This window comes from Botryllus schlosseri, chromosome 5 (genome assembly GCF_051294905.1).
Source record: "Botryllus schlosseri isolate E-star chromosome 5, Bs_hap1, whole genome shotgun sequence".
Lineage (NCBI taxonomy): Eukaryota > Metazoa > Chordata > Ascidiacea > Stolidobranchia > Styelidae > Botryllus > Botryllus schlosseri.
The window spans coordinates 9,807,124-9,833,110 of NC_137240.1; the positions used below are offsets into that span (position 1 = coordinate 9,807,124).

At 43.0% G+C, this 25,987-nt stretch overlaps 2 protein-coding genes across 2 annotated transcripts in view; one reads left to right on the forward strand and one right to left on the reverse strand.

Moving 5' to 3' along the window:
- The window catches only part of LOC145439700 (uncharacterized), a 215,890-nt gene that overhangs the window by 24,452 nt on the left and 165,451 nt on the right, over positions 1–25,987 (forward strand). The window lies entirely within an intron of this gene.
- Positions 1,665–25,853, reverse strand: LOC145439682 (uncharacterized). Its single transcript, XM_080317227.1, has 2 exons — positions 24,721–25,853; positions 1,665–4,413 (listed from the first exon to the last, which is right to left on the reverse strand). The coding sequence occupies exons 1-2, from the start codon at positions 25,207–25,209 to the stop codon at positions 2,821–2,823; spliced, it is 2,082 nt and encodes a 693-aa protein (XP_080173353.1). The 5' UTR covers positions 25,210–25,853; the 3' UTR covers positions 1,665–2,820.

A 25,987-nucleotide genomic window follows, 5' to 3' on the forward strand; every position in this document is an offset into this window, starting at 1 on the left:
CGGGGCGTAGCGCGAAAATTTTTCAAAGCTAATGAATGCATTCGGTCAATAATGCATATATTGCACGTCGCCTCTGGATACCACTGGACTCATTTGCCAAGGACAGGATTATTTGGCGCTTGGACTTATAAATATCGAAGATTTCGGCTGATACGACGATATACGACGATGTACGAAAAATGTGGATGGCCCCTGGCTACGCCAATGCGTCGGAACTGATATTTTAATCATCAGAATCCCAAATTTCGCGGACAGGCTAATCAAATTTTGGTTATTTGGTTTTCGTCATTGGTTTGTTAGCAATTTTATCAGTTCCATACACCACAAAAATGCGATACAATAAAAAGAAAGAAAGGTGTAATTTATTTTCTGATAATCAACTAATTTTGAGAATTATCACGCGGACCCGTCAAAACCTTCTCGCTGGCTACGGATTGGCCGCCTCTGCCGTAGTACGTTGTTGTTGTTCATGGTATTCACAGTGTTTGTCGATTACAATGGACATTTACATCAGGCCGATATTCCTTATTTTTGATTTCGTAACTGCCAACTTGTAGTAAGGCCCACTTCTAGGCTTTTTGTAAGACACCGCTTATGCGGATGAGAAGGCGAGGAGGCGCCTAGATAAACCCCCAACACTTAGGTAGGAATTCTGGATTCAACCATGTTAATACTGGGGTTGCTATATTTTGAGATCTGAAAAAGGGGACACTTTTTACATTTTACACTATATTATATAATAGCAAACTAGATAACGGGTTTCAATTTACAAATTTTTACGGGAAATATTATTGGGTTCACAAAAAAAGTCAATCTGCAAACTCGACTTCCTAAAGACCCGCCCCACATATAATAATAGTATCGGTTGGAGTTGACCTTTTTCATAGTAAGCCTTCCCGTCACTGCCGTCGAAATCCAGATTTCGCGTTATTTATTGCATTTTATAATGTCATTCTCCCTGTACAAAGGCCTGGCTCTCAAAACTGCAAAAGAGGACGACATTTGGGCGTTCTCGGAGGATATTTTCGACTTCTTGAAAAAGGAGGACAAATCCTCCTAGGGGAGGATGTGTGGCAACCATATAGCTCCCTCCAATGTTGTAGCGGATCGTGGATCTAAGTTACAAAACTAGTACCTACCCAAGCGTCGTTATCGCTCTGCTTGTTTTGGTTACGTAATTATTTATATAGTTTAAAATGGAGTCGGATCGGCGCAACATCAGTACTCTTTACTAAGCATACGACAACCTTACCCTCTTCCACTCTCGAATCAATAGTTGAAGTGAAACGTTCATGGAAATACCCCACATGTTAAGTTCAAGTTGGCATAATTACTTCAGATAAGGGTTGGGCTCGATCTTTGAGTTTTTCATTTCCTGTTTGCATGGTTTCAATCAATATATTCAACACCATCCTGTGAGTAGATAATTATTATCGGAGTTTTTCGGACCGGATCTCGGCTATTTCTAGAATCCGGCCTGGGAGTCGGACTAGAGCTTTAAAAACAGGATCGGAGTAGTCCAAGAGAATTTTTCAATCCGCACCGTACTAAGCTGTACTTCATCTGTAGATTCAGCTATACCAGAAGCCCTGTCGAAACCTTCGTTGCTAACTATCCTAATCGCCTGCTGCGTTCACATCAAGCACCCCAGCCACAGACATCAATCTTTTTACACATATATTGTACCCGCGCTTGAGGTATATTAACAAAAACTTGCAAATAGATAAAAAAAGACCCGGGCGCACCACGTGAGCTACGCCCCGAGTCTTTGGCGCTGGGCATTGTGCTCGCTGTACCATACGAAATAACTTAAAGAAAGTTCTGTGCACGAAAATAACCGCAATAACAGACCCAGCGAAAGAAAACAAGAAGCATAGAAAACGTAAAAAATAAATATTGCGGAAAAAAAGTGATATTATCGTCAACGCCGAAACAACATAAAGTATAAACGCGGCACTCAACGTCAAAACCAAGGCCTCGCTCTGAACGGACCTGCCTGCCCCGGGCGCGTTAGTACGACCGTTGTAACGTCATACTGATTTTTCTTTCCACCGCAGTGCCGCACGCATCTAGTAGTCTCATTATGACCAGAGGTCGCATAGGGACGGATTATAGATTGCTCAGTCATACCCAACAGTAGGGCTGCGTGAAATCGAGTATACGAACGATCGATTCCGAGTATTCGCGTACCATGAGTTCCTTGTCATATATAGTAAGAACTAAGAAGGAATTTCAAAGATCAAATTCGTACCTCTCACACAACCAGAATGAAAATGATATTGACCAAAATGAATATTTTCCTGTTTGTTTATGACTCTAGCGCCTCGTTATAAATGTAATGTCGCTACACAAAATGGTCGTTAGTATTAAGATAGAGTTATAGAGAGCCTCGTGCTACAAGTCATAAGCCAATGCAGGTTTCAGTGCTTCTATGCTTGTAAGAAAATGTTGAAACAATACATCCTGTCGATTAAATATAAATATTTTCTTCATATTTAGGGACGTGTAGGTTCGGTACTCTAAAGATCAGACTGTCCCCGCTCGATTCGAATCACTGCAATCATACTGGACTCGGATTCGAGTGCCCAAAACTTTGTGTCCAACCCAGTCTAACGTAAGCAACACTGCCCGCAGTGTCGCCACAAAAACATTGTCCCTGTCATCCGTATTTTGACGGATGAAATTCCGCTATGGAATTGCAAGTATATATGGACCCAGGCATTGTACGCTCCATCCGACACCTGATACCGTTAAACCTCTTGATTACATCCTGATTACGTTCCGATACGACATAATCTCCTTATTACGTACGAAACTACGTTATAAGTACGTTACGTCGTCCTGTGTTTGAATCCATTTATAAACCGCCTGGTTAGCGCCCGGCGCGGTCCTGGGCGCACATGACGCAGGTAAAACGCGATTGCTCTGCGCGTTGGGGTGGTAGGCGGGGGCGTAGGACGCTTGTCGGGAACAGTTACCCCTCTCGTAGTAAGAGTCCGCGAGATCCATCCCACCGCGGCCGTAATGGTACCCGTTCATGTACGGCTGCGACTGGAAACTTCTGTAACGCTCCGACACGTCATAATGATTGTTAGCTTTGATCTGCGCGGCGGGGTAGCGCTGCACCCAAACCGGATCTTGCGATTTGGAGTCGGTCGAACTGTAAGAGTCAGTGTCGTTTATTTGGTATTTGTTATTCGCGCGATGCAGTCCGACTGACGAATCGGAGGTTGAAGATGTCATAGGAGATGACGACATATCTCGGAGGGAGGGAGCTTGCTGGAAACTGCGAGAAGTTTTCAAAGCGTGGCGTTCGCTTATCCCTCGTTCGACCTGAGTGTAATTAGTGCCGTATATTCTCCCGCTCTCCGTCGCCTCGGTGTCTTGCTCCGCAATCGGCACGAAACTGAGGCTGGCGATCTGCCGGTTGATGTTGTATCTCGCTAATTGGCGCTGGGCAGGGTGACTTTGCAGTAACCGGTTGTATCCTGTCGAGGTCTTCTCGTTTACGGAACTTGCGCGGCGCAAACCGCCGGCCTTTTTGCTGCGCGGCGCCACGCGCCCGTCTGGCTGTACCGAGACCCGTTTAGAAGATTTCCCGGGCTCGGGGTGCGCGCGCGTGGAATTGGACCGCGACACGGGTCTGGCGTTGCGGTCATCGCGCGGAAAATGCGCAGCCCGTTTCGCGATATTTTTCCGCGCCTTGTCCGCCGCGTCCCTAGAGTCTGAATCGGTGGATCCGCGACGCGTGGAGTACGCGCTGTCCAGAGTGGTGTCGTCATACACGCTATGGCGCGCGCCCGCGTCGAAAGATCGTGCCTGGCGCGGTAAATTCCGCGCACCATACCCTGTCATTCGGTAGTACCCTTCCACATCATCTCCGCCTATTTCGCGCCCAGCTCGGCGCGGAACGGATTCGGTCCTCGCGGTGGTGATTATTTCACTCGTTTTCGAATCAACAGGTTCGACATAAGAGGATGAAGTCGTCGACAAGTTCGAAATCGATGGACTCGTGGAACGGTTCGAAATAGGAAGTGACGTTGTCGAAGACAGAGTCGAAGACCCCCCAGTCATGGACAGCGCCGAATCGCTAGAAGTCGACGCGAGGTCACAGTGATTCCCGACCCCCCTTGTGACTTCAACAATTTTCGCGGGCGCCGCCTCGCTGAAGTCATCCGCTGTCGAATTCTCGCGCGACAACAGGGACTGGATGCTGCCCTCGTCGTCAGGGCGCCTCTGGGGCGTGTCTGGGGCTGCGTCGAAGTTCACTGCGACCGGGTCCTCCCCTTCTTCGCTCAGGCTGCGCTTGATGGCCTCCTGCTTTTCTTCCATGAGCCATTTCTGCTCCTCGATCGAGTCGTTAATGAGGAGGAATTGGCGCAGCAGGTCGCGGTCTAGTTGTCTGAGTCGTTTCTGCAAAGGCGGAAAGGGAGTTTAGTACAAGCGAGATCAACTGTTGGCGCGTTTTGAGCACTGGCGAGAAATCGAAATCTGTGTAAGCTTTAAGAGAGAATTTCATATTATTCACTCTCTTCTTTATCTCTTACGCCAACGACATTTTTGGCCTCCTTATATGATCGATAAAAGCCGCTATCAAATATAGTCCATCGTAGATCTATAGCAATGCCCTTTTAAGTGGAAGTATAAGTAACGTCATGAATTTTTATCCAAGCACAGGTAGAAGTAGCAATTCCCAAGTAAGTAAACAAGTAGGCTCAGTATTATAGGCCTAGTTATTGCAAAAAACGTAAATTGTTAAGCAGACGCGGTAGTAGTCTTTAGTAAATAGTGCAAGGAGGCAAATGTACTTGAGTTTCCAAAAAAGTAGAAGAAATTCTCTCCTGACGGCCGGTGCTATTCTCGACATAATTTCACATGTCAATTGACATACAGCGCTTGCTGATTGTGATTCGCCGGACGGAATCTCACGGTTTCGAATTGGGGAATAGTCATTTCGATGGCATTTCCTCGTATGTTTTCACATTGGCACTCATCAAAGCCGACATCCATCTCGGGAGCGGCCATTGACCGCCAATCTATTAACATGCTATTTCGTGAGGACACCGCGACATAGATAATGAGCCGCAACAGCCAAAGATAGCGACCACGTGAAGCATCAACGGCAAAGAAAAGCCTATAATTGATGACCTTACGACTTGGCGCATCCGCTACCCACACAGGTCTATTCTATATGTTATGATAGGCCCTATACAATTATGCGACGTCTTCAAATCACTTCGCGTGACAGTCGCCAAACTGACTTCGAATGGTATTTTTGTCTGGAAATTCACGCTGCGCGGGGAATCGAAAATATCCGTCTACATGCGGCGCTCCCTGTCATTAAAACAGGAATTTCAATTAGCGAGGGACATTATACAAAGATGGCGTCGCTTGGGGCACACGTAAGTTATATGTTCGATCGTAAGGATCCGGTGGAGTCACTTGTTCTTACTAGGTTACGAAATGAATCATTTTTAGTCGCAAACACTATAAAAGTCAATAAAATTCCAAAATTACGGACGTAATTCACATGTGACAGCGCCAAGCTATAGTACTGTCCGACATGAACAATGAACATGGATTTGGAATTTTAAAAAATGGATTCGAAGATTTTGGCCGGATTAGGATTGTATTTTTTGGAAATTGGGTTCATTCGGTATGGGCGTGACATTTCAGATTTACAATGTTCATGCGACTTCTGAAAAATCTTCCAGTCATTAGTCATTACCGGCTATGGACTTGAAATTGAACTGCGGCTGGGGAGGAAAATCAAAACCTGAATGATGCGATCCCTAATCGCGTATAAGGCTTGGCGTCGAGTATTCGAGGGATGGTCATTTCGACGTCATAGTAGTGCGAGTGATTTGGAAAGTTCGAATATGTACATTTTATGTGACAACATGGAAAATGATGCCGATTATAGCACATTAATGGTATTTCGATATTTTTAACAAGTAAGCCGATCGCTACTTTCCAGAAACGACGTTTCTAACGACGCGCTACATCTTTTGGATGATCTCATAACTGATACGAGCTGTCGGAATACAGTATCGAAACTACAATTTTCGTTGATAACGTAATTCCTAGTGGCAATGGGCGTATCATTTCAATATTCGAAGGAAATCGCGTCTCTTTACTCCACTCGAATCGTTACAAATGATATTCGTCTCGGATTCGTCTGCTCGAATCGGTGTGCCCAGCCCTAATTTGGACATAATACGAAATGAGTTCGGGATTCGAACTTGGAGTTGATTTATAATCTCGGAGCCGGAACAGATTTGGACTTGAAAATGTCAAATACGCCTGTATTTGTGACGAGTACGCGCAATCGATATCCGAGAGTGTGATAAAGAGGGCGATATTGAGCACACGTCATTCACGAAGAATCCTAGAGATTCGATACTTGCGACGCTGAGATGGCAATGAATTACGGCTTCGTCGCGCGGTCGCAAATTATGATATAATATGTGGCCTCGGCTGAGAATCGCTATTTCTTTCATTCGAAATGATTATGCCACGATGAAATCAGTCACAAATGCTGCTGCAATCATAAACATAACACGAACGCCACAACACCTGACATTGGAGTAGTCGCATCGTGTCGACTAATGTTTTGGATGTACTGTAATCTAATGTAAAAATCTATGATTTCTCTCGTTGTAAGTAGGATGGGCAGTGGGCACTGGGCAGTGGGAGCTGAGGATCAGTCCAGGCTTGCGCGCTAACGCAAATAATACCTTTGTTACGTAGATGGGGAGACAAAGTAAATTACGGTTCACAGCGAAAGTCTTAAATCCATAAACCGACATCAAATAATTGCCGGATCGCGCGCGTTTAAACGGCGCAAAAACAGCGGTTTACAGTCCAGCGAGCTCGCGGCAAAGGCCAAAACTCGAGTGCTGGTGACCTCAACTGTAATTGCACTTGATCGATCTGGCACAATAATAACCCGTTACATCGCCGGAGTCTGTATATTTTCGACCGTGCGGTCTCGACGCGAAAATTTCTATGTAACGTCGGGTTCCTGAACCGTCTACGCCTGCGAGACGCGATAAATTCTGTACCAGGCGTGTCGGAAGGTTATTTACCTTACTGTCACTCGTCGCTTAGATAATAACATTTGTGCCAAAGTCGCCGCTTTTCTTAACTGACCTTACGGACGCCGTGACAGCGACTGGGCGCAATAGAGAAAATGTAATCTCTTGTCATTTACCTACCGTTGACTGATGATAGTCAGTTACCCAGCGCGTTGGGAAGACACATCGTGTCGACGTTTGCACATTTGACGCTTTAGTAAATATTCTCAAACAGCGGTAGCTTAGTGATATATTAGCGTGGCAAACACACACGGTTCCGCCAAACACTGCTGCAGTTACTAGCAACCGGGCCGGCCTGCTTTTACAGACGTGGCGCCGCGACGGTGAGACGCGTTCTGTCAAAACTAGCAACGGACTTGGCAAAGAACATACTGCGTTTTGATTGTGTCATCACTATATCACATGTTTCATGACTGATAAATATTGCTTTCACTGAATGCGTGACTTGGCAAGACGGTTGGTCAGCAAAATCACATCACAAGATTGCTTTTTTGGTCTGGTGCACTCGGTCTGACAATAGTGTACCGGGGCCTACGATACTTGAGTAAGATAAGTATCGTAGGCCCCGGTACACTATTGTCAGACCATGCCAATGTTTATTATTTAGTTACTCGATATTGCTTCCTCCGAACGTGTGACTTGGCATGACGGTTGGTCGGTAAAATCACATCACAAGATACATTTTTAGGCATCCTCTTGTGGTAGTGTAAGACCATCAAAATTTTTCTTTTTTCAGTTACTCCACACGAACATTAAGATCGTATGGTACTGAAGGGTTGATTGGTTGTACTAAACACAGTTTGTGCCAATGGAATAAAAGCTTCGAGCGGTTTATACGTAATAAGTACATTAAATAAGCCAGTAAAGCCGCAGAACCCGATCAACAGCATAAGTCTGTAAGAGTTAATATTGATGATGTAAGCGGACGACTCAGGAATACGTGCGTTGCCGTGCTGTGTAATCGAGCTGTACCCTGTACATTTGTCGTTCGCACACAGATCATGCTAGATGCGGGCTTAAATATTGACCAGCGTACAGTGTGTCTGGTGTCTTGCAATCAGCCGACGCACCGCAAGCAAAGACAGAGCTAAAAACTTAGGAAGACATAATTCATCCGTGTAAAAGTAGTTGTTGCGTTTCTAAACTTCAACGTGAACGAAGTAATTCACGTGTCAAACATTGAGGAATGAGAATGGCGCTATTTTGGGTGTTGCTGCGGTGGTGTAGAGATTGCGACAGATATATCGCGTGGATGTATCGGCTTAAAACGTCGACCTCTGTGACCTATGCCTATACCTTTGTTTTGTAAAACAATGATAGCGTAACCGATGCCAAATAAGTCGCTGGCATGCATTCGCGCATATTTTTCGTTTCAGATTATACCGCGGCAAACGACCCTTTTCGCCACAACCGTGCCTCTAATATAAACAGAAATCCTTTAACAAGTTAGACATCGTACCCTTCAAAGTCGCCCGTAAACGATGATTGATGCGCACATGCGTGTCATCACGCCGATTGGACACCGATATCACTTCACAAGTCGCGGAATCCGGTAGGGCGTTGTACCAGTAATAAGCGACACAGAATGATTACGGTAAACAAAGGTATCTACCAAGTATCATTTTTCAAGCACACAAGAGCGACAAGACTGGCCCCGCAGGATAATATAACCATTTGAAATATCCCAATGAAAGTATAGTAACATCGCGTCGTAGGCGAAACTGTATACGACAAGCGGGCTAATATGTTTCGCATTGATTTGATCCAAACAATACGCGACGCAAAACGATGGCCTCCGTCAACGCTTATGTCTGTAAGTAGGGTTACCATATTTTGGAAATCTGTGAAGAGTACACTTGTTCAAAATTTTCAGATATGCAATTCCGGAGAAAAATCCTTGAAAAAATGGCAAATTTTTCGCACGTCGGAGCGTTACTACAGTGCTGATGTACTGTATCTCAGTCGAATTTTACCCTAGTTGACCAAAATTATCGAAAAAGAGGGCAAAATTTTTAAAAAGAGGACATTCGGGCGTCCTCCGAGGACACTTTCAAAAAAGTCTAAAAAGAGGGCGTATGGTAACCCTAGTCTGTAAGGCCATACGACAGTACATTAATGACTAAGGACTGTCGCATGATGGCTGGTGGAAACACGGTAAACCGAAGCAGACTCAATTTATCACATCTCAGCCCAATCTGTTTGGTAATAGCCAACGCACCAATGAACCGATGGACAAGAAACTAAAATGCGAGGTGACCTGTTGCCGCTGGCCTGCCGTGCGTATAGAAACAGAAACCGGCGAATTGACCCGTGTGGAAACTATGCTCTGTGCATGACTCACGTAAGGAAGATGCACGGATTATTACACAACAGAATAAAGCACACCTTGTGCTAACATGACGACTAAGAAATTGCGCGATTGCCAAACTTATGACGACATAATCAAATCGTGACGAACAGTCAGCGCGTAGAACGATTTCCTCGGTCTGCTGAACTGAATGGTTTGCCTGTTTTTATTTATTTTAGAGTTAGACTTTGCGTTTGTTAGAACACGACATTGGCAACACAAGAAAACAGGACAGCATTGACAAATTATGAATGTATAGCAACCGTCTCCGAAATCCAACTACAGAAAATTGGGTCTAATCAGAAATATAATCAGTATCTGTCAGGTCATCGTCAAAAACAAGCACCCGGCCGGGACCGCACCTCATATTTTTGACAGTATTCAAACATATACTCAATTCAAAATAACAGGCCCATCGAGAAATCAGCGGCGCATTGGCAAGTGTCACTTCAAGTTTCGCCACAAAACGACCATAATTTGCGTCTTATTGAACGGATAGTATTGTCGATGGTACTGGTGAATGCGTTCAAGCACAAACAAGCTTTCTTTCGGCGTCGTAGTTGTTAGTTCTGGCGCCAACGGAAGCACACTGACACAGCACCGGATGGATTGAGTGGTCCATATACCGAGTGGCAAAGTGGGAATAGTCGACTTATCAGCTTTCCTTAGATGCGACGAAGCGAACAGCCTATCGTAGCTTGGGAATACACGACCACTCAAGCATGAATGATTGATTAGTCCAATAGCAGACTTGACAACATCCACCTTGTCGACTCGTTTGCTCTCGTCTATTGCCTGTCAGGTTCACAATACTAGCCATCAGCAAATATTTGCTGTCGAGACCATTGTGCTGATAAGTGGGCCAGTACTAGTAGTAGATGCAGAGATTTCCTCAAACGTTCTCAAGGGGCTCGACTTCGGAGGCAGGAAATGTTCGCATTATTTCGTCACAGTTGTCAACAGATATGACCCGTGCAGCCGAAATGAACGGATTAGAATGCGAATTGTGACAAGTTTTTGGACATATTTTATAGACTGGTTGAGCAGTGAGCATATATATTGCCCATACAATTGAAATATGCTAAATCGCAAGATTGTATGTCGAAATAACAAATCATTATCTTGAAAATTGATATATCAATCAGTTTATTACATGAAACACTCTCTTCAAATTGTTACTTCATTCACTAAAAGCTTTTCGACTGACCACTTGGCCAGTTTATTACAATATCTAACAATGAGTAGTAGGCGTCTTTCGTACGCGATCGAGTGTGTGTGTGTGACAGTAAGCAATCGCGCAATATATTTTCGCTTACGAAGCGAGTAACAAGAACTATTTCCAATGTTGACCGACTACCTGGTATATAATCAAAATGCAAACAGATACCCAATAAAATATATTAAGCTCGCTGGTCCAGACACATCGCCACCCACCTAACAAGCGACTGCCCGTTGGATTCGCATTCACCACCCATCGCGACAGCGGCATTCTTAGCATAGATGTCGTATTATGCACAATGCGTCTCCGGGTTATACCCTGCGACCAATTCCGTTTGTACAGGCCGGGAGCTAACATGAAAGGCCCTTGTTGAAGCAAAACAATGTTTTCACAGGAGCCACTTCACGCGAGAGCGCGGGACTTCGCAACGGCGCGCTGGCCAAAAGAAAGGCCGTCGTGCTTCGTCTGTCAACACTGAAATTTTTCTAATTTCACAGAAAAATGTCAATTATCAAAGAAAATAGCACTTGAATCGCACATCCGGCGGCATTCCGTGACTGGTAATTAAAATAACATGCTCTCAGCGTTTCGTAAATACGCCGCCGACAACGAAAGTTTACGTGTAAGCGTAACGCGGCCACAACCCGCATATATGACACTAATTCCATATCAAGAAGCATAAATTTGAAGGCACTCAAGTTTGTATGGCACTAGCAATTTTCCACATCCGGGGCTTTTGGAAGAGACAGAACAAATCAACAAAGGTGCCTGGGCAAGTATGAGAGATTAAGCATACCTAATTGCAATACTTACTCAAGTTATAGTTACAATTTTAAGCTACTAGGCTAATGCTACTTATAATTTACAGTTTTCATGTTTCTAGGCAAAACTGGCCCAAGAATACTAACTTCTTTATTCATTTGGAACTCGCCACTTCTACCTGAGTAGAACTTTGCGTTACTTCTACTTCTACTTGAGAACCAACGATGACTTCATATTTGCTGGACAATACCGTCACCAAGGGCATGATCAAATCTCGTATTCTGTAGTGGTTTACCTCGTTGAACTGGTTCACTGTTTCTTGCGCAGGCGATCTCAAGTTAACAAATTGCTATCGATACGATATCGCGTTGGATATCGAAGCGCAACGATATTTACGGGATCAACGGAAAAACCATAGAATTCTATTATGTAGGAATCGGAAATGGATGTTATAGTTAGGGCTGGGCAAAATCGAGTACCTGAGTGATTCGATTCTGAATCACGTAATATGCTTCGAGTCGAGTCGAGTAATCGAGTATCACTCATTATGACGTCACAAAAGGATGTACTATGTCGAAGTCCAAATATGAACCTTTTATGCCACCACAAAGGACGTAATGCCTGTTATCCATCACAATAAAGATACTTTGGTATTTTTTCGACCATACCGATTTCATTGCACTTCTTAACAATTTTGTTGGATGATGATGACTTCGGAAATGTGTTATTTCCAGTAACGTTCGTAGCTTTAAACTGTGCCTGGTATGCTCAAACACGGCCAATCAAGGTTTCACGGCTTCCTCAGTGGAAAATAGTATCAAAACTATAATTCTCGTCAGTAAATTAACTTTCAGTTGCGAGGACCGTATAATTTCAGTACTCGAAAAAATCGTATTTTACTACTCGACTCGAATCATTAAAATTACTACTCGATTCAGATTCGAGTACTCGAATCATTTTGCCCAGCCCTAGTTATAGTCGGTGAATGTTTATTTTCAAAGCGCTGAAAGTTATTTCAGATCACATCGCGGTTTTAGAACAATGCCGAATGTTATTTATAGCTACTTTCGCATGGCCACTGTCACTATGCGCGGCAAAAAGTGTAATCGCGATTTCATGGGAATAGAGCTCGGAAAAAGGGGTCACGGATGACGTAATCCATTGTAGTTCAGCAGCCGGATCGAGTGTGGCGCAGCTAGTATTGACAACATTATCCAGTGATGTCCCAGGTCAATATAGATATTGCGAAGAATGCAAGGCATCTCTACCCTGGCATTGTGCGCGAGACAGACGCTTGCTCCAAACGAGTTTAGCGTGACAAGGCACAGATCCGACGCCAAGCGACACAAAAGGATATCTCCCTGAAGACATTCACAGGCCGGGTAACATTACACCGATAGGCGGCGAATGTGTGTATCGTGTAAGCTCCTGTTCGGGAGCTTTGTACACGACGCTAATACCTCTGTGTTCGCACATTCCGTGCAATGGGATCCGATTCTGAACCTTTTGCAAACCGCATTATTAAAAACAGCTATGATCTTTCAAATTTTACCCACCCAACGGGCCCGAAGACCATAAACACATGAATACTGTGGGTTTTAGAGAAAGATGGGCAAACTGCTTCTTCGTGACTCTGGTCAAATGGTCATTGGTAATGAACAAACTACCTAATACTTGACCTACCAAATACTTCACCGAGCGCAGACCAATTTGTTACCTGTAATTTTTATCGAGAGGAAAATATTCGCATTACGTTCGCGTGAAATGAAGTTGTCTAATGTTGAGTCATGTCAGATATTGTTCTTTCACAAAACGGTATTGTTAGGAATATTTGCACGGGGGAAGTGTTACGGAAAGGTTCCTCCAGCAGTACATGGGAACATTCACACGCGCTGTGTAACTCAAATGAAGAATCCGCCAGTCCAAGTACACTGAAACTGTACAGTGCGTCAGTGTCAGATGTACAGTGCGCAGAGACTACAGACGCTACGCCGTTATTTTATCAACAACCCTTGAGAATCAGTGGGGGCGAAGATTGACACGGCGATTTTGGCGCAGGAAACTAAAACACGCCTGCCCGTGATTTTCGACACCACTACGTGTCAGCACGTCGGATCGTTATCAACCGGGCGCGAATTTTGACAGACAAACCACACAATACGAACAGACGCTAATTACGGCTAACTGTCAGAATCGACATGCTGCAGCCGATGCACATATGATCGTAAAGTAGTCTGCATACCCGCCGACGAGTTGAAGCAGTTACAGGGAGAAAACTTATTCGCGCTCGGATTGTCCACGATAAAAGACTCATCACTAGGGATGGTGTGAACGTGAGGTTCACGTTCGCGTTCTGTGTGTGAACCTCGCAAATTTAGAGGTTCACGCTCACAAACGAACCTTGGTAGGTTCTGCACTGTGAACCTTTTTCATAAATTACCATTTTTTCGCGTCATTATAACATCTTTGGTTGAAATTCTTTGCATTCCTATTTTGCACCACTCTATGCACGGCGGTGGAAGGATTAAAAAATCCACGTCAAACGGGACTGCACCTTGCCAATCTCAAAAATTTGCTCGAAATATCCAGCTTTCCGTTTGTGAATATTTCGTTGTGAGCTTGACCCGCACTCACACAACATCAAGAGCGAAATACACTACATGTAGGTAGTCAGCGAATAATTCTTACTGCACCAATCAAAGAAATTGCCATCGTTGTCTGATGTAAAAAAATCTAGCAGGCGTACGGGGTCAATCTTGATTTCATGTTATTGTATCATAAAAACCAAATCTGTGCGATGGGGGTGTCGGCTACTTCTGATTAACTTGTTAATGTAATAATATCGGTATGGGTTTAACACTCTGCTCAATATCAACGTAGCAATACTCAGACGCAGAATACATTGTCCGGTCTGGCCTATACCGTAAGCTTATATTCCCTTGCAAGTCCTCGTCGAAATTGTTGGCAAAGTAACGGAAGATATTGATTATACTTCAGGATTGTGGCATTATGTGGCCCAAGTCGTCGCTAGGTATAGTATGGTATAGATAGGCTAATGTAGGGTTGGAATTAGCAATATGACGTCACGTGACGTCATGAAGTTCACGTTCGTGTTCACACAGAACCTTTCGAAAAGGTTCGCGTTCACACGAACCTGAACCTTTCAGAGGTTCACACCATCCCTACTCATCACCACAAATGCACCAAATTGCCCATATTCCCACTCTTTTATCATATCCTATTTTGCCATCTGTCATTAAGGAGTTCCAAGATATCAAGTTTTGCCGCTAACTCAAGCTTGCAAGCTTTGAATTCCCAAGTAAATATTCAAGGCTCATCATCTATCGTCCTTGGAAAGGGTAAATTTCGATGGAACAGATATACATTAGGGCTCTTCAAAAATGACTTTTTTTCTCAAATCGTACTGGCTACTTTATCAAATTGTTAGGTTACCTAATTTAAGCCTACCCACCAAATTTGGTTCAATTCCAACCAGTAGCCGCATTGCTACAGGAGAAGAAAGTTTCTATTTATTATATTTGAATAGCTTCTTGGAGGCACAGGACTTCAATATACAATTGAATAGTATATTCATATTGAAATGAACCCGAATACTTTCGGCTGACACTCGTCAGGGGTAATCGTCAGCGACTAGTAGAGAATTGGAAAGAGCATTGTATATGAACAATCGTCATATTTTGTGATACGATTGTTGATATACAATGCTCTTTCCAATTCTCTACTAGTTGCTGACGATTACCCCTGACGAGTGTCAGCCGAAAATATTCGGGTTCATTTCAATATGAATATACTATTTATTATATAAAAATAAGTAGCAAAACTTTGAAAATTTTCTGTCCATCCCATGAAAGTGTTAGGTTGTGTATAGCCGACATATGGAATCGCTTATGCGATATTTCAAAGAATGACCAGTGAACCATACGAACAAGGTCGGGTTTACTGCGATGAAAGGTCTACGTTCCCACTGAAAATATTACGCGCTTAGTTTTCCGAAATGAATGACAACAAAACGCGGAGACAGATGGCAGATTAAGGTGCCAGGAGATGAAACAGTGTCGCTCAATCTCGCGAATTAAGCAGGTGGAAAGCGACGGTTAAAATAATTCACCCGTGTAACACCACTCAATTTTATCGCCGGCCGGAATCCCATTTGCTCTCCCCAACTATTCTACACCGAGGTTCATTAGATAAGCAAAACCTTTTTCCAAGCTTATCCCACGACACGAACGCATCGTCGCGGCGCCTGCAAGCACTTCAGTACCGTTTAATCCCACCTACTCCCGACCATACGCGAGCTAGAATTTATCCTCGGCGTCTAAATTTATTCCTTCGGTAGCCCGGATTGAATAGGGTATCTAGCACCAATTTTACGCTCCGCGCATAACGTGGGAAACTGTGGGCAAGCGGCTTAAGTCAACATTGTGTATGGCGGAAGGACACGACGCAAGCGTACATAAGTGTACCAACAGCGCCCATAAAAACTCAGTGTGTCATCAAGTTAAACTTTGCATCGCAGTAGAAGTAAAGTAAACGCGATGGTCGATTCACTATCGTCAGAAAGAATATGAAACTACAAGTCACTGTTGACGACAAGCAACACAGGGGATAGAGGCGTGATTGATCATCCTGATAATGCTAATGCAATCAAATTTTGATTGCACACTATGCACAGAGACCACCAACCTGTAGCATTTATAGCATTTTTTAACAACAATGAGTACATTCTAAACTTCCGCTAGCAGCGACAATGGAGAATTTACCTATAATCCGTGTAACTGTCATTCCTAGTATTTTGAGATCTATTGACGTAAATTTCATGGTTTACAAAACAAACTCAACACATCTCATCTAAAGCATTGCGGCTGCACGTGGTCGCAATTTTGGTTGAATTATATCTTGACAATGCACGAGGTTGCGTGGGTTCGCATTCCGGATTTTCACTGCGTGTCCGCGTCGTCGGGACCCTCCAGTATTTGCCGGTGACATAATACGTGTTCGTAAATATCGATCAAAGACACCATCGGGACTTGTCGTCGGAGCTATATGTTCACCGCGTTACTGACCATCCCGTTTTCATTATGTTCGTAATACTCGATTAAACAGGCGTGGGCCAGTAACATTTAACCGTCCGTTCCCCGGAACAACTGAAAATCCTTCTACAAACACGATCTACTCTATAATTCCCATGAAACATGACAAATAACATATCGCCGGGATGGGACATTGCCTTCGGTGTCCCAGCGTACACCGGGTTGAGTCACGTACGGCGCGAGATCAAAAGATTGAACTTTGCTGAAATAAAAACACGGAGAGCTGCTCAGTGCCCAAGCTCAGTGTTCAATATCAATGCGGTATCTCCGCGGGTTCAAAAAGTCGGCTGATTTTAGAATCATTTATATATACGGCGTCTAGCAACGATCGGTTACTTTTTTGTGACTATTATATCATTATACACTTATTTCAAATCTCCACACCAGAGTCATCATGATAATAAATAAGAACAACGAGCATCAAAGTTGACCGTACGTAAGCTTTGAACTTTAAAACTATAGAAGCCATAACAGTCAAACGGTCAATCCTGGTTGCATTTCCGTTGAGAGGATTCAGATTTCCTGGTTTTATTAACGGTTCCCAAATTACTGACACGGCTACTTTTACAGGACACCCATCTCGCATACGTGAGAAAAAAATCGGGAAAGTTAACGAACCGTTATAGAACATTTGCCTCAAAGCCTCCCGTTACTAATCCGGAGTCATACCTAAATCTATTTGCTGCCGATGATCGATCGGAAATTTACATTATGATGTCATACAGCCCAGTGGATGTAAGTCCCCGCAGACGGTAAATTTCTTCGAACATATCATGGGCATAATCGGATTCATTTTGTGTTTACCAACAACATTACGTCATACTATAGGCGGGTAATCGCTTCGGTAGATGATAGAATCTGCAGGAAAATGGCATTGCGTTTAATCATATCAGTACGTTGCGAAATTTCTTCAAATAACCTTGACCGCGACCGTGTTAGTCATGGATGCGTGTATTTCAGAATGCTAACGGAAAAATGAATCTTTATCGTTAAATTACGTAATAGTCTCGATGAAAACACTCCTATTTTCGCAAGAGTATGTTCGCTCGCCTTGCCAGCCCAGTACGTTCGGCGCAACGATAAATATGTATCGAATATCAGACAAACAGATAAGGTCAACAAACTTCGAGTGATAGTCGTTTTTCGAGATAAGGACAATCGCTAAATGAATTCAATGAAGCAATTTCACACCTGTTCCTACAGACTCCTTCCCGACTACACATTTGAAACATACTCTAAAAAGCCGAGTTCCTCAGTTGGCATTGAAACCTTTTTAGTTCGCTGTGGGGCCTAAGCTCAGTTCCTCAGTTGGCATAGAAGCCTTTTTAGTTCGCTGTGGGCCATAACACTCACACGATAAATCCTCAAATTACACATGTAGTTACAGCTTGTTCGACGGGTACTAAGCAGACCAACTCCTTTCATCCGTAAATAACCAATCATTATTATCCCGTTCTTTTGACACTAACACACAATTTGACGAGAGGTGTGCGACGCGATAATTTACAGGGGTACGATAAAATATTCATCAAAGACACCGCCATCTACATGTAATCGCGTATCGCGATACGGTTTTCCGTTGGCGTTCAAATCGTGTGGGCTGAAGACACCCTTATACGAGAAACGGCGATTTCACTTATGGGTTGACGTCGATAATGGACTCAACGCGCGACTGTCGACCCTAACAAGCCCCGCTTTGACCCAAAACAAAAATGAAGTTGTAACGCGAGACGAAAAGGTAATCACATTGCGCTAAAGCAGTAAACGCACCCGTCAAATATGCTGATTCAGTAGCGGCGGAACTGATTTTTTTACCGGGAAATAGATTACTCTGCAGAACCAAGGGAAGTATTATACGCTCTGGCGAAATAAACCAGGGTCTCCCACGAGACTAAGATATCATTAGTATGCAAGTGACCCCATAATAATTCCGCTACCATCGTTGCGACCTACTTCCTCGCCGATATATATTGGATGTGACGAAATAATGGAATCAGGCGATTAATTTCGGTCCCTTGTGGCTAAATGCTCAGATGATATCAGATTCAACATAATCGATGTACTCTGGCGGTGGTCACTGTGACTGATATTGTGATTTGGTGCATCCGATGCCAGGTCAGCGTTAGGCTTCTTGGTAGGTCGTTTGCGCTTATTTGGTCATGCTGCCGGATTTTTCCCATGACGTAGCCGCCACTCAATATCAATTTCGTAAAGCCAACTGGTTTCTTCTTACTCGTAATAGAAGCCTGTATACTAAACGTACCCTTCTAAAGTCACCGAAGACTATTCTCCATTACCATTTCTCATAAGTTAGCGAGACCCTAAGGTCATTAACGGTATCTCGGGGGTAAAGGAAATATTGAAAAATACCGGAAAATCCCTTCATTTTTACCGTTGTATTTGATGACATATATAAAATCAACACATCATACGGCGCAAAATGCCGGAACGATATATTTGGCTTCACTGTATAGATGAGGTATAAAACGTTCGATAAGTCTCCCGCCCACACAGCAGTTCACTAACGGAAGTTTTCCTACGACCGATATCTTAATACGTCATCGCAGGACTAATACTGCGCTCACCTCTTAAACACCGAATCCATAACATAATTATTGACCTAAAAGCACGAGATCCCAAAGATAGAGCAACTAAAATGTAGCTACTTGAAAGTCTATTTGACAAGATATATTGAATTTCACAAAGGAGCCCGTCACAAGAGCAAAAACAAACAAAATATCTGCAATTTCCTTTCACAATAGGGTGTGGGCCAGGGGTGAAGCAGCCGAGTGAACCCACCCTGTCTCGTGGCACATATCTATCATATCGTGAGATTCATTCAGGAGAAGTGGAAATCACTATCTAGTGTTCAGTGTCTACAAACAATCCATATGCGATATGTAGGCTAAATTGTTTATGCGCTTCAATGTGCGCAATATGCAGTCACACTACTTTCAATTTGAAGGTAAATATATATAAGATTCAAATGGAGCTTCAACACAGGTTTGGAGAAAAATGCGAGAAGAATAAGGTTTTGGTATGTTTATTATAGACGTGAATAACGCCGATTTGAATGAACTATATATGCAAGTACAGTACAGTGTACTGTACAGTACACCCAATTCAAATTACGTAACGTTTCCAGTCTACAAGCAGCATTAAACCAACAAAGGCAAGTGTAGGGTCAGATATCCGCGTGTGCGCAAACTCCCTTACCAAACAAACCTATCATTGTGGCAATAGCGTCTTAAATTGTATCCAACTGAAGTGACTATATCTGACCCAAGGTCGCAGCCGACTATGTAACATTAGATAACGAGAGTGGTCTCAGAACCGACACATTCCATTACTGAACGGTAATCTTCGTATATCAATCTTAGCTACTGATATTTTTACCCAATGGGAGATCACCAGCTATCCAGTACCAGTGTTGGGATGACTCGAGTCATGACTTGACTCGAGTCAGACTCGAGTCAACTTTTTCGAATGACTTGACTTGACTCGAGTCAGTTTGCAAAAATGACTTGACTTGACTTGACTCGGCGCTTCAAAAATGTGGATTGACTCGTGACTCGGAGCAAAATTTACGAGTCAATTTCAAGTCATCAAGTAAACGGTGTCGACTAAATCAATGTATTCTGTGCATGTTCGAATTATTCACGATACGCCATTTTAACTTGTGAGAGCAACCAGTCGTTCACTGATTGTACGTTTCGCTGATCCTGCATTGTTACATCACATATACACTGACCGCATACGAAATGATCACAGCTTGCCTTGTCGTAATAGCAGATTAATTTAATAGCAACGTATCGCTGTTTATTGGACGGCTCTGTCCTTACATTGCACCTCACCTTTACCAACCCTCTTGTATGATTTAAGTCTAACAAATATATTTTATGTATTTATATCCTCACCGATGTGTATAGATGGCTAGTGTATTGTACGATATCAATTTCTTTCATCTTCTCGAGGCTTCGTATTCCATCCTCTATTTTTGCTGATAAGAGATGTCGCTCAGAGTTGTCAAACTCAACTGACGTCGCGGGTCGAATTCAAATGCACAGATCACTCGCGGGCCGCACCAGTCAAATGATTCCTAAATATTACTAACCCTAAACTCAGTATATGCACTTTTTCGCATTCTCGGAATTGGGGGTGTTAATGTCAGCGATTTTCTCCCGACGATAACTACAATCACAACTCCGCTGTCGGGTTGTTATAGTGGCTTATGAACATACTCGAAATTTGCTATCTTGAAGGAATATTTATTAGTGGTATTTCTTACTGCAAATTCGAGATATGTGTTGGATAAAATCACGCAATTTTCACCATATACTCAGAATTTCTTCGCGGGCCGAATGAAATCATTTGGCGGGTCGTACGTTTGACACCCCTGATGTAGCTATACAGCTACTTACGTATTTTATTAGCAGTTCTACGTGTGCGTGAGCGATACAACGCATTTTTGCATGTATATTTAACTTTATATTCGTTATTTGATTCAAGATAAATGACCAATTGATCTCTTTAACATAGCCAGTAAAATAAAATGAATTTGAATGATCACTCATACTTCGAAAATTCAATTTGACTTGAATTGTGACTTGACTCGTGACTTGACTTGACTTGACTTGACTCGAGTCACCTCCAAAAAACGAGTGACTTGACTTGACTCGAGTCACCTTTGAAAATCGATTGACTTGACTTGACTCGAGTCAAAATGTGCAATGACTCGAGATGACTCGTGACTCGAAGGTAGTGACTTGATCCCAACACTGTCCAGTACCGGTACTGGAGTATAATAATCCGAGAAAACACATCAACGCGGATGGCGTAATAACGCTATTATGCTTATCCGATGTACGGTACTGGGAATTAATTGACCGATCTCAATATACTTTCATCGGATTATCAACTAACCGGAACCCGGAGGGCACGTTGGCGACAAGTAGTCTGCTAAAACGAGTGATCCTTAATCAAAAGTTGTTTTAACTTAACATTAATCGGCTATTACCGTCGAAGATATAGCACAGCCAGAAACACTAATTCAATATTGCTTTGGATGGATTATTAAATGCATTTCAAACAAATCAATGAAAAACGCCGTGTTTGGTGGCGATACAATCATTCCTTGCAGTATTGGCCTAGGCCTCGGTTCTATATAGATTTTGTTGACAGCTGAAAGCAACACAGGTGATGTCAAATTTTGCCACAACGTGTTCATTGTTGGTGAACTTATTATGTCTTTGCGGTTAAGACGGATTTAAAATCTGATAAATTCTGCATTCTACTACTGCTTTCCGATATTACAATCGCCGACGTCTTGTCAGTGTTTTGCCATGATACATTGTGATCATTTTGAAACAGCAGTTACAATTGTGAGTGACATTTATCCGATTTTATTCTGCACGGTATGCAAATAACTTTGGAGTTTCTTGGAAAGACTCCTTTTGACGTCATAATAACGCAAATTAAATCACTTTGGCATCACGTGATTTGTGCCAAGTGCCATTACCACAAGAGTCTCAAACGGTATATCGTACCCACTAATTCCCTAATCCGTGTAATGCGCCGTATCTATCGAAACGGTCAATGATCATCAAAACATAATGCAGTTTCAAGTAGGCTAAATGAGCAGATGGGAGGAATGTACTGATCCAGGCTGAATGAACAAATCTACGATTGATTACGCTACTGGTACAGATGCTCCGCTAACAGCTAGCCGTCTAAGGTATAAATTCAACACGGATTCGGAGTGAGTTCCTGACAAATACCCCAGTTGAGTGCGTCGCTAATGCACGGAGGGTCATCCTTTACAAAGACAACGTACCCAAATCGGAAAGGGTGCGTTCGCAAAACTCAAACAAACACGAAGATAACGCTACTCTGGTGGCCTTTGGTTTGAAATCATGCGGCTCGGAAGAGCATAGCTAAAAGAAGTAGACTTCTGCTATACTCAACACCGAAATGGAACAAACATCTAATATGGACGTACCACCGATTTTCGTCTGGGTATTTCATACTCAGATTCCAAGGCTTTGCACTTCTAACAGATCGTATCATACAAGTTGATTTATAGCATCCATTATAACCCATACATTTCTACTGATAACAGACAAGTGCGGTGCGTTTCCAGAAAACTAACCTGTAAGTCGGTTAAAAGATTACAGGGGTAATCTTCACCCCGAACACATATCGCGTTGGCAACGGATGTTTGTAACCATTAGCAGAGTACACATAGATGTTAAACTGATGTACAGATATGCACATGAAAATGAGCAAATATTTGTGGATGGCAGCCATGAATTATAATTTTGGCCAGGCGCGGGTGAAATCGCACTAAAACTAATAGTTACCTTGTAAGCACTCATATAAAAACAAGGCTTGCGATGGTTTGCATGCAATCTGACGGTATAATATGACGATATTTCTGAATCAAAACTCGTACTTTGCGTCTCTATTACAACACCAGCAAATCAAGATAGGGCATGTAACTCATACAAGCATGTCAGTAAGCATGTGAGTTCTTCAAATAAAAGTAACAATGTGCTTTTAAACATAGGTTGCAAACGTTCCCTCCTGCATCCCGGAACTTGGACATTTCGACGTCACCAAAATCATGACGTAGCGTTAGATGCGAGAAGCAGCCATTAGCTGAATTTGTGTAGGAAGCAAAATGCAATCACGGTCAACCAAGAGTTTAGGGTGGCATTATGGCATTCACTGTAATAATGCATCACGTTTGTATTTTGTGTCGTATGTGATGCGAGGACATCGAGAGGTCAATAGCTTCACCATAACCGCATCACATTGAAATATTTAACTGGATTGATTTCGCCGCGCAAGTTACAGACGTAAATTAGATGTTTTCAATCTCTGTATCAGTACATTATGTAGATACCGATATAATACACACTCCTCCGCGCCACAATCAAACACCTGCAGTGCCAGTTAACCGACATAACAGTGTGCATTGCCGCAATAAAACCATAAATTATCTTACAGGTAGCAAGCTGCACCAAGTTATACAGCAATCAAACAATTAAGAATACACAACGGTCAAGTATCCACGTGGAGTTGAAGTCAAGCTACTTCGTTACGCCGTCGTAAGCGTGCGGTGAACGCCATGTGTAATGAGCCGTATTCGGCGAGGTTAGATATAATCAACGTTCCAAAACTGCAATGGATTCAAGCACTTTGCTTTCTTTGCGTGCGTAATAGCGTAATGATTTAATGTCAACGATTCCGCGAAATATTGATACGGCAAAGACGAGAGCGTATTGTTCATAGTCGATCTTAATCATGAACTATGGAAAACATGAATAATTTACGCAATTTCCATTAAGCTCAGGAATAAGCGAACGAATGCAATAATGCGCACTGCGTACTGCGTATATCCAGCGGAATTAATTTCTCCCTGCAGAAGCAACGCAGCTGCGCTGAACGGTATGAGGCGTTATCAACATTAAATTTTCGGAGGTCTGGCAAGTATTGAAATGGAAATTTCTAATAATATAGCTACCAAATGTTCCATGGACGATGGACTGGACAGGATAGTGATAAATTATTACAGTCATTAAGATACGAACACATGGGACCATCCAATAAAGCTATGATTTGAGCTTGGCGTGAGATTAAACGACCGTTTTCTTCTCTTCGTGTGTGATACATCTCTAGCGATTCAAGGCCATTGGAAACGACCACAAAGTTTACAGTTAAATGGGATGAGTACTAGTTAAGATTAGTGAAGAATAAAACAACGCTCGTGATATGTATAACTAGATCTATAAAATGAAATAATCAATATTGTGAAGGCGTTTATGAGATTAGGATTGAGCAGACCACTAAATACGGAACTGAATGGTGAATGCGACAGTTTTCCGAAGCTGATAATTAGCTGTACTCTTACCCCGTCCACCGTGATTGTAGAGCGCTAATACCACCCAATCCTACGCCAACCGGAATAACAGCTCTAACGCTAATCGATATACGACATTGGCTGCAATGAACCGAGATGCCAGAGAATTATCTCAAGCGAAATCCGCACCTCAAGTTAACAATTCGGAACGCCTCACATTATTCTAAGTAACTCAACTCTCACGCAGAAGATGGACAAGTTTTGAAAACTCACACTATTTCAGATTGGGCGACACAAAACATGCGATAATTGGCGGCACTTACCATTTCAAACAGCAGGTGTTGGATTTTGGCGGATAAAACGTCGGTGCTGCGCTTTTTTGTTCTCGGCAGAGTATCGTTGTCCGATGAAGATGTGTTCAAAAGGTCCGTTCCGTTGTTGCGGGATTTTCGCGACGCCGCGTTGGAATTGTTGTTGATATTGGCTTTCAGCCGGCTGGCATTAAATTCCGACATGCTCAATCGCTTTCTAATAACGCGTTTGCCCGATTTCGTAACGCTCGCATCTGACGAGATCGCTTTGGGCTTATTAAAATGATTTTCCATGGGCTTCTGCGATGCTTCGGAGCCTAAAAGGCTCTTCGGCATTTGGCTGTCCAGTTTATTATCAACGTGAATGTAACTGGAAGCGTCAAACGAGTCGTCGGAGGCAGCGCTCACGCGACGCGAGGCTATCGTATCCATGTCCTCGGCCGGACGGGAGGGTAAACGCCGTTCCAGGCAAATAGCGCTTCCGTTCGATTCATTCCACATAGCAGGCGAAATTCAAGCTCCTAACTTAGGTTATAGCTATTTATGACGTCACAGTGCAAGCTAATAAAATATATGTAATCTATATAAATCGATTAAAGTGACTTTCGAACGCAACCAATGGCTCAACCCTTCAACGAACGTAGTAATTTAAGCTTCGTGACTTCACCAAATGTAATTTCTAATAGAAAAAAATACAGCCACGATACCAACAAGTGGCTATACTTATTATTTCGAAGTCTGCGTAACACAAAAATACATCTTACTGTCCACACTTAGTGTTAGAATCAATGATGAGCAGCAGTCCATCATATATTGTACAGTATGTGTGTATAGGTCTATACATTATACGTACACTGTACAGTACACCGGACAGTGTACAGTACAGCTCTACCTACAGCCAACCTGATACTGTATATACACTAACTAGGTATCTAAACCCACACCAGTGATCCCTGACTTTCCCGAGATTGTGACACTTCGGAAATGACAAAGATACACTTTCACGACTGTGCTACAGATATTGCCGATCATATCAGGAAATCTGGAACGCTAGACGCTGTGCTTGGCACTCGTAAGAGCTCCTTTATGATCGATAAATATACATCAAAATCGATTCTATTCACAGACAACTACTTTCGAAACTTGTGAACTGTCATTTATTCTGAAAACCAGCTGGTCTCGCGCATAGATGATCTCTCTCTGGCAGAAGTAACGAAACATTTTTTCTCCTCACTGGCATCGACTCGCTACGTCGTCGGTCTCTCGATGCCCGCTGAAC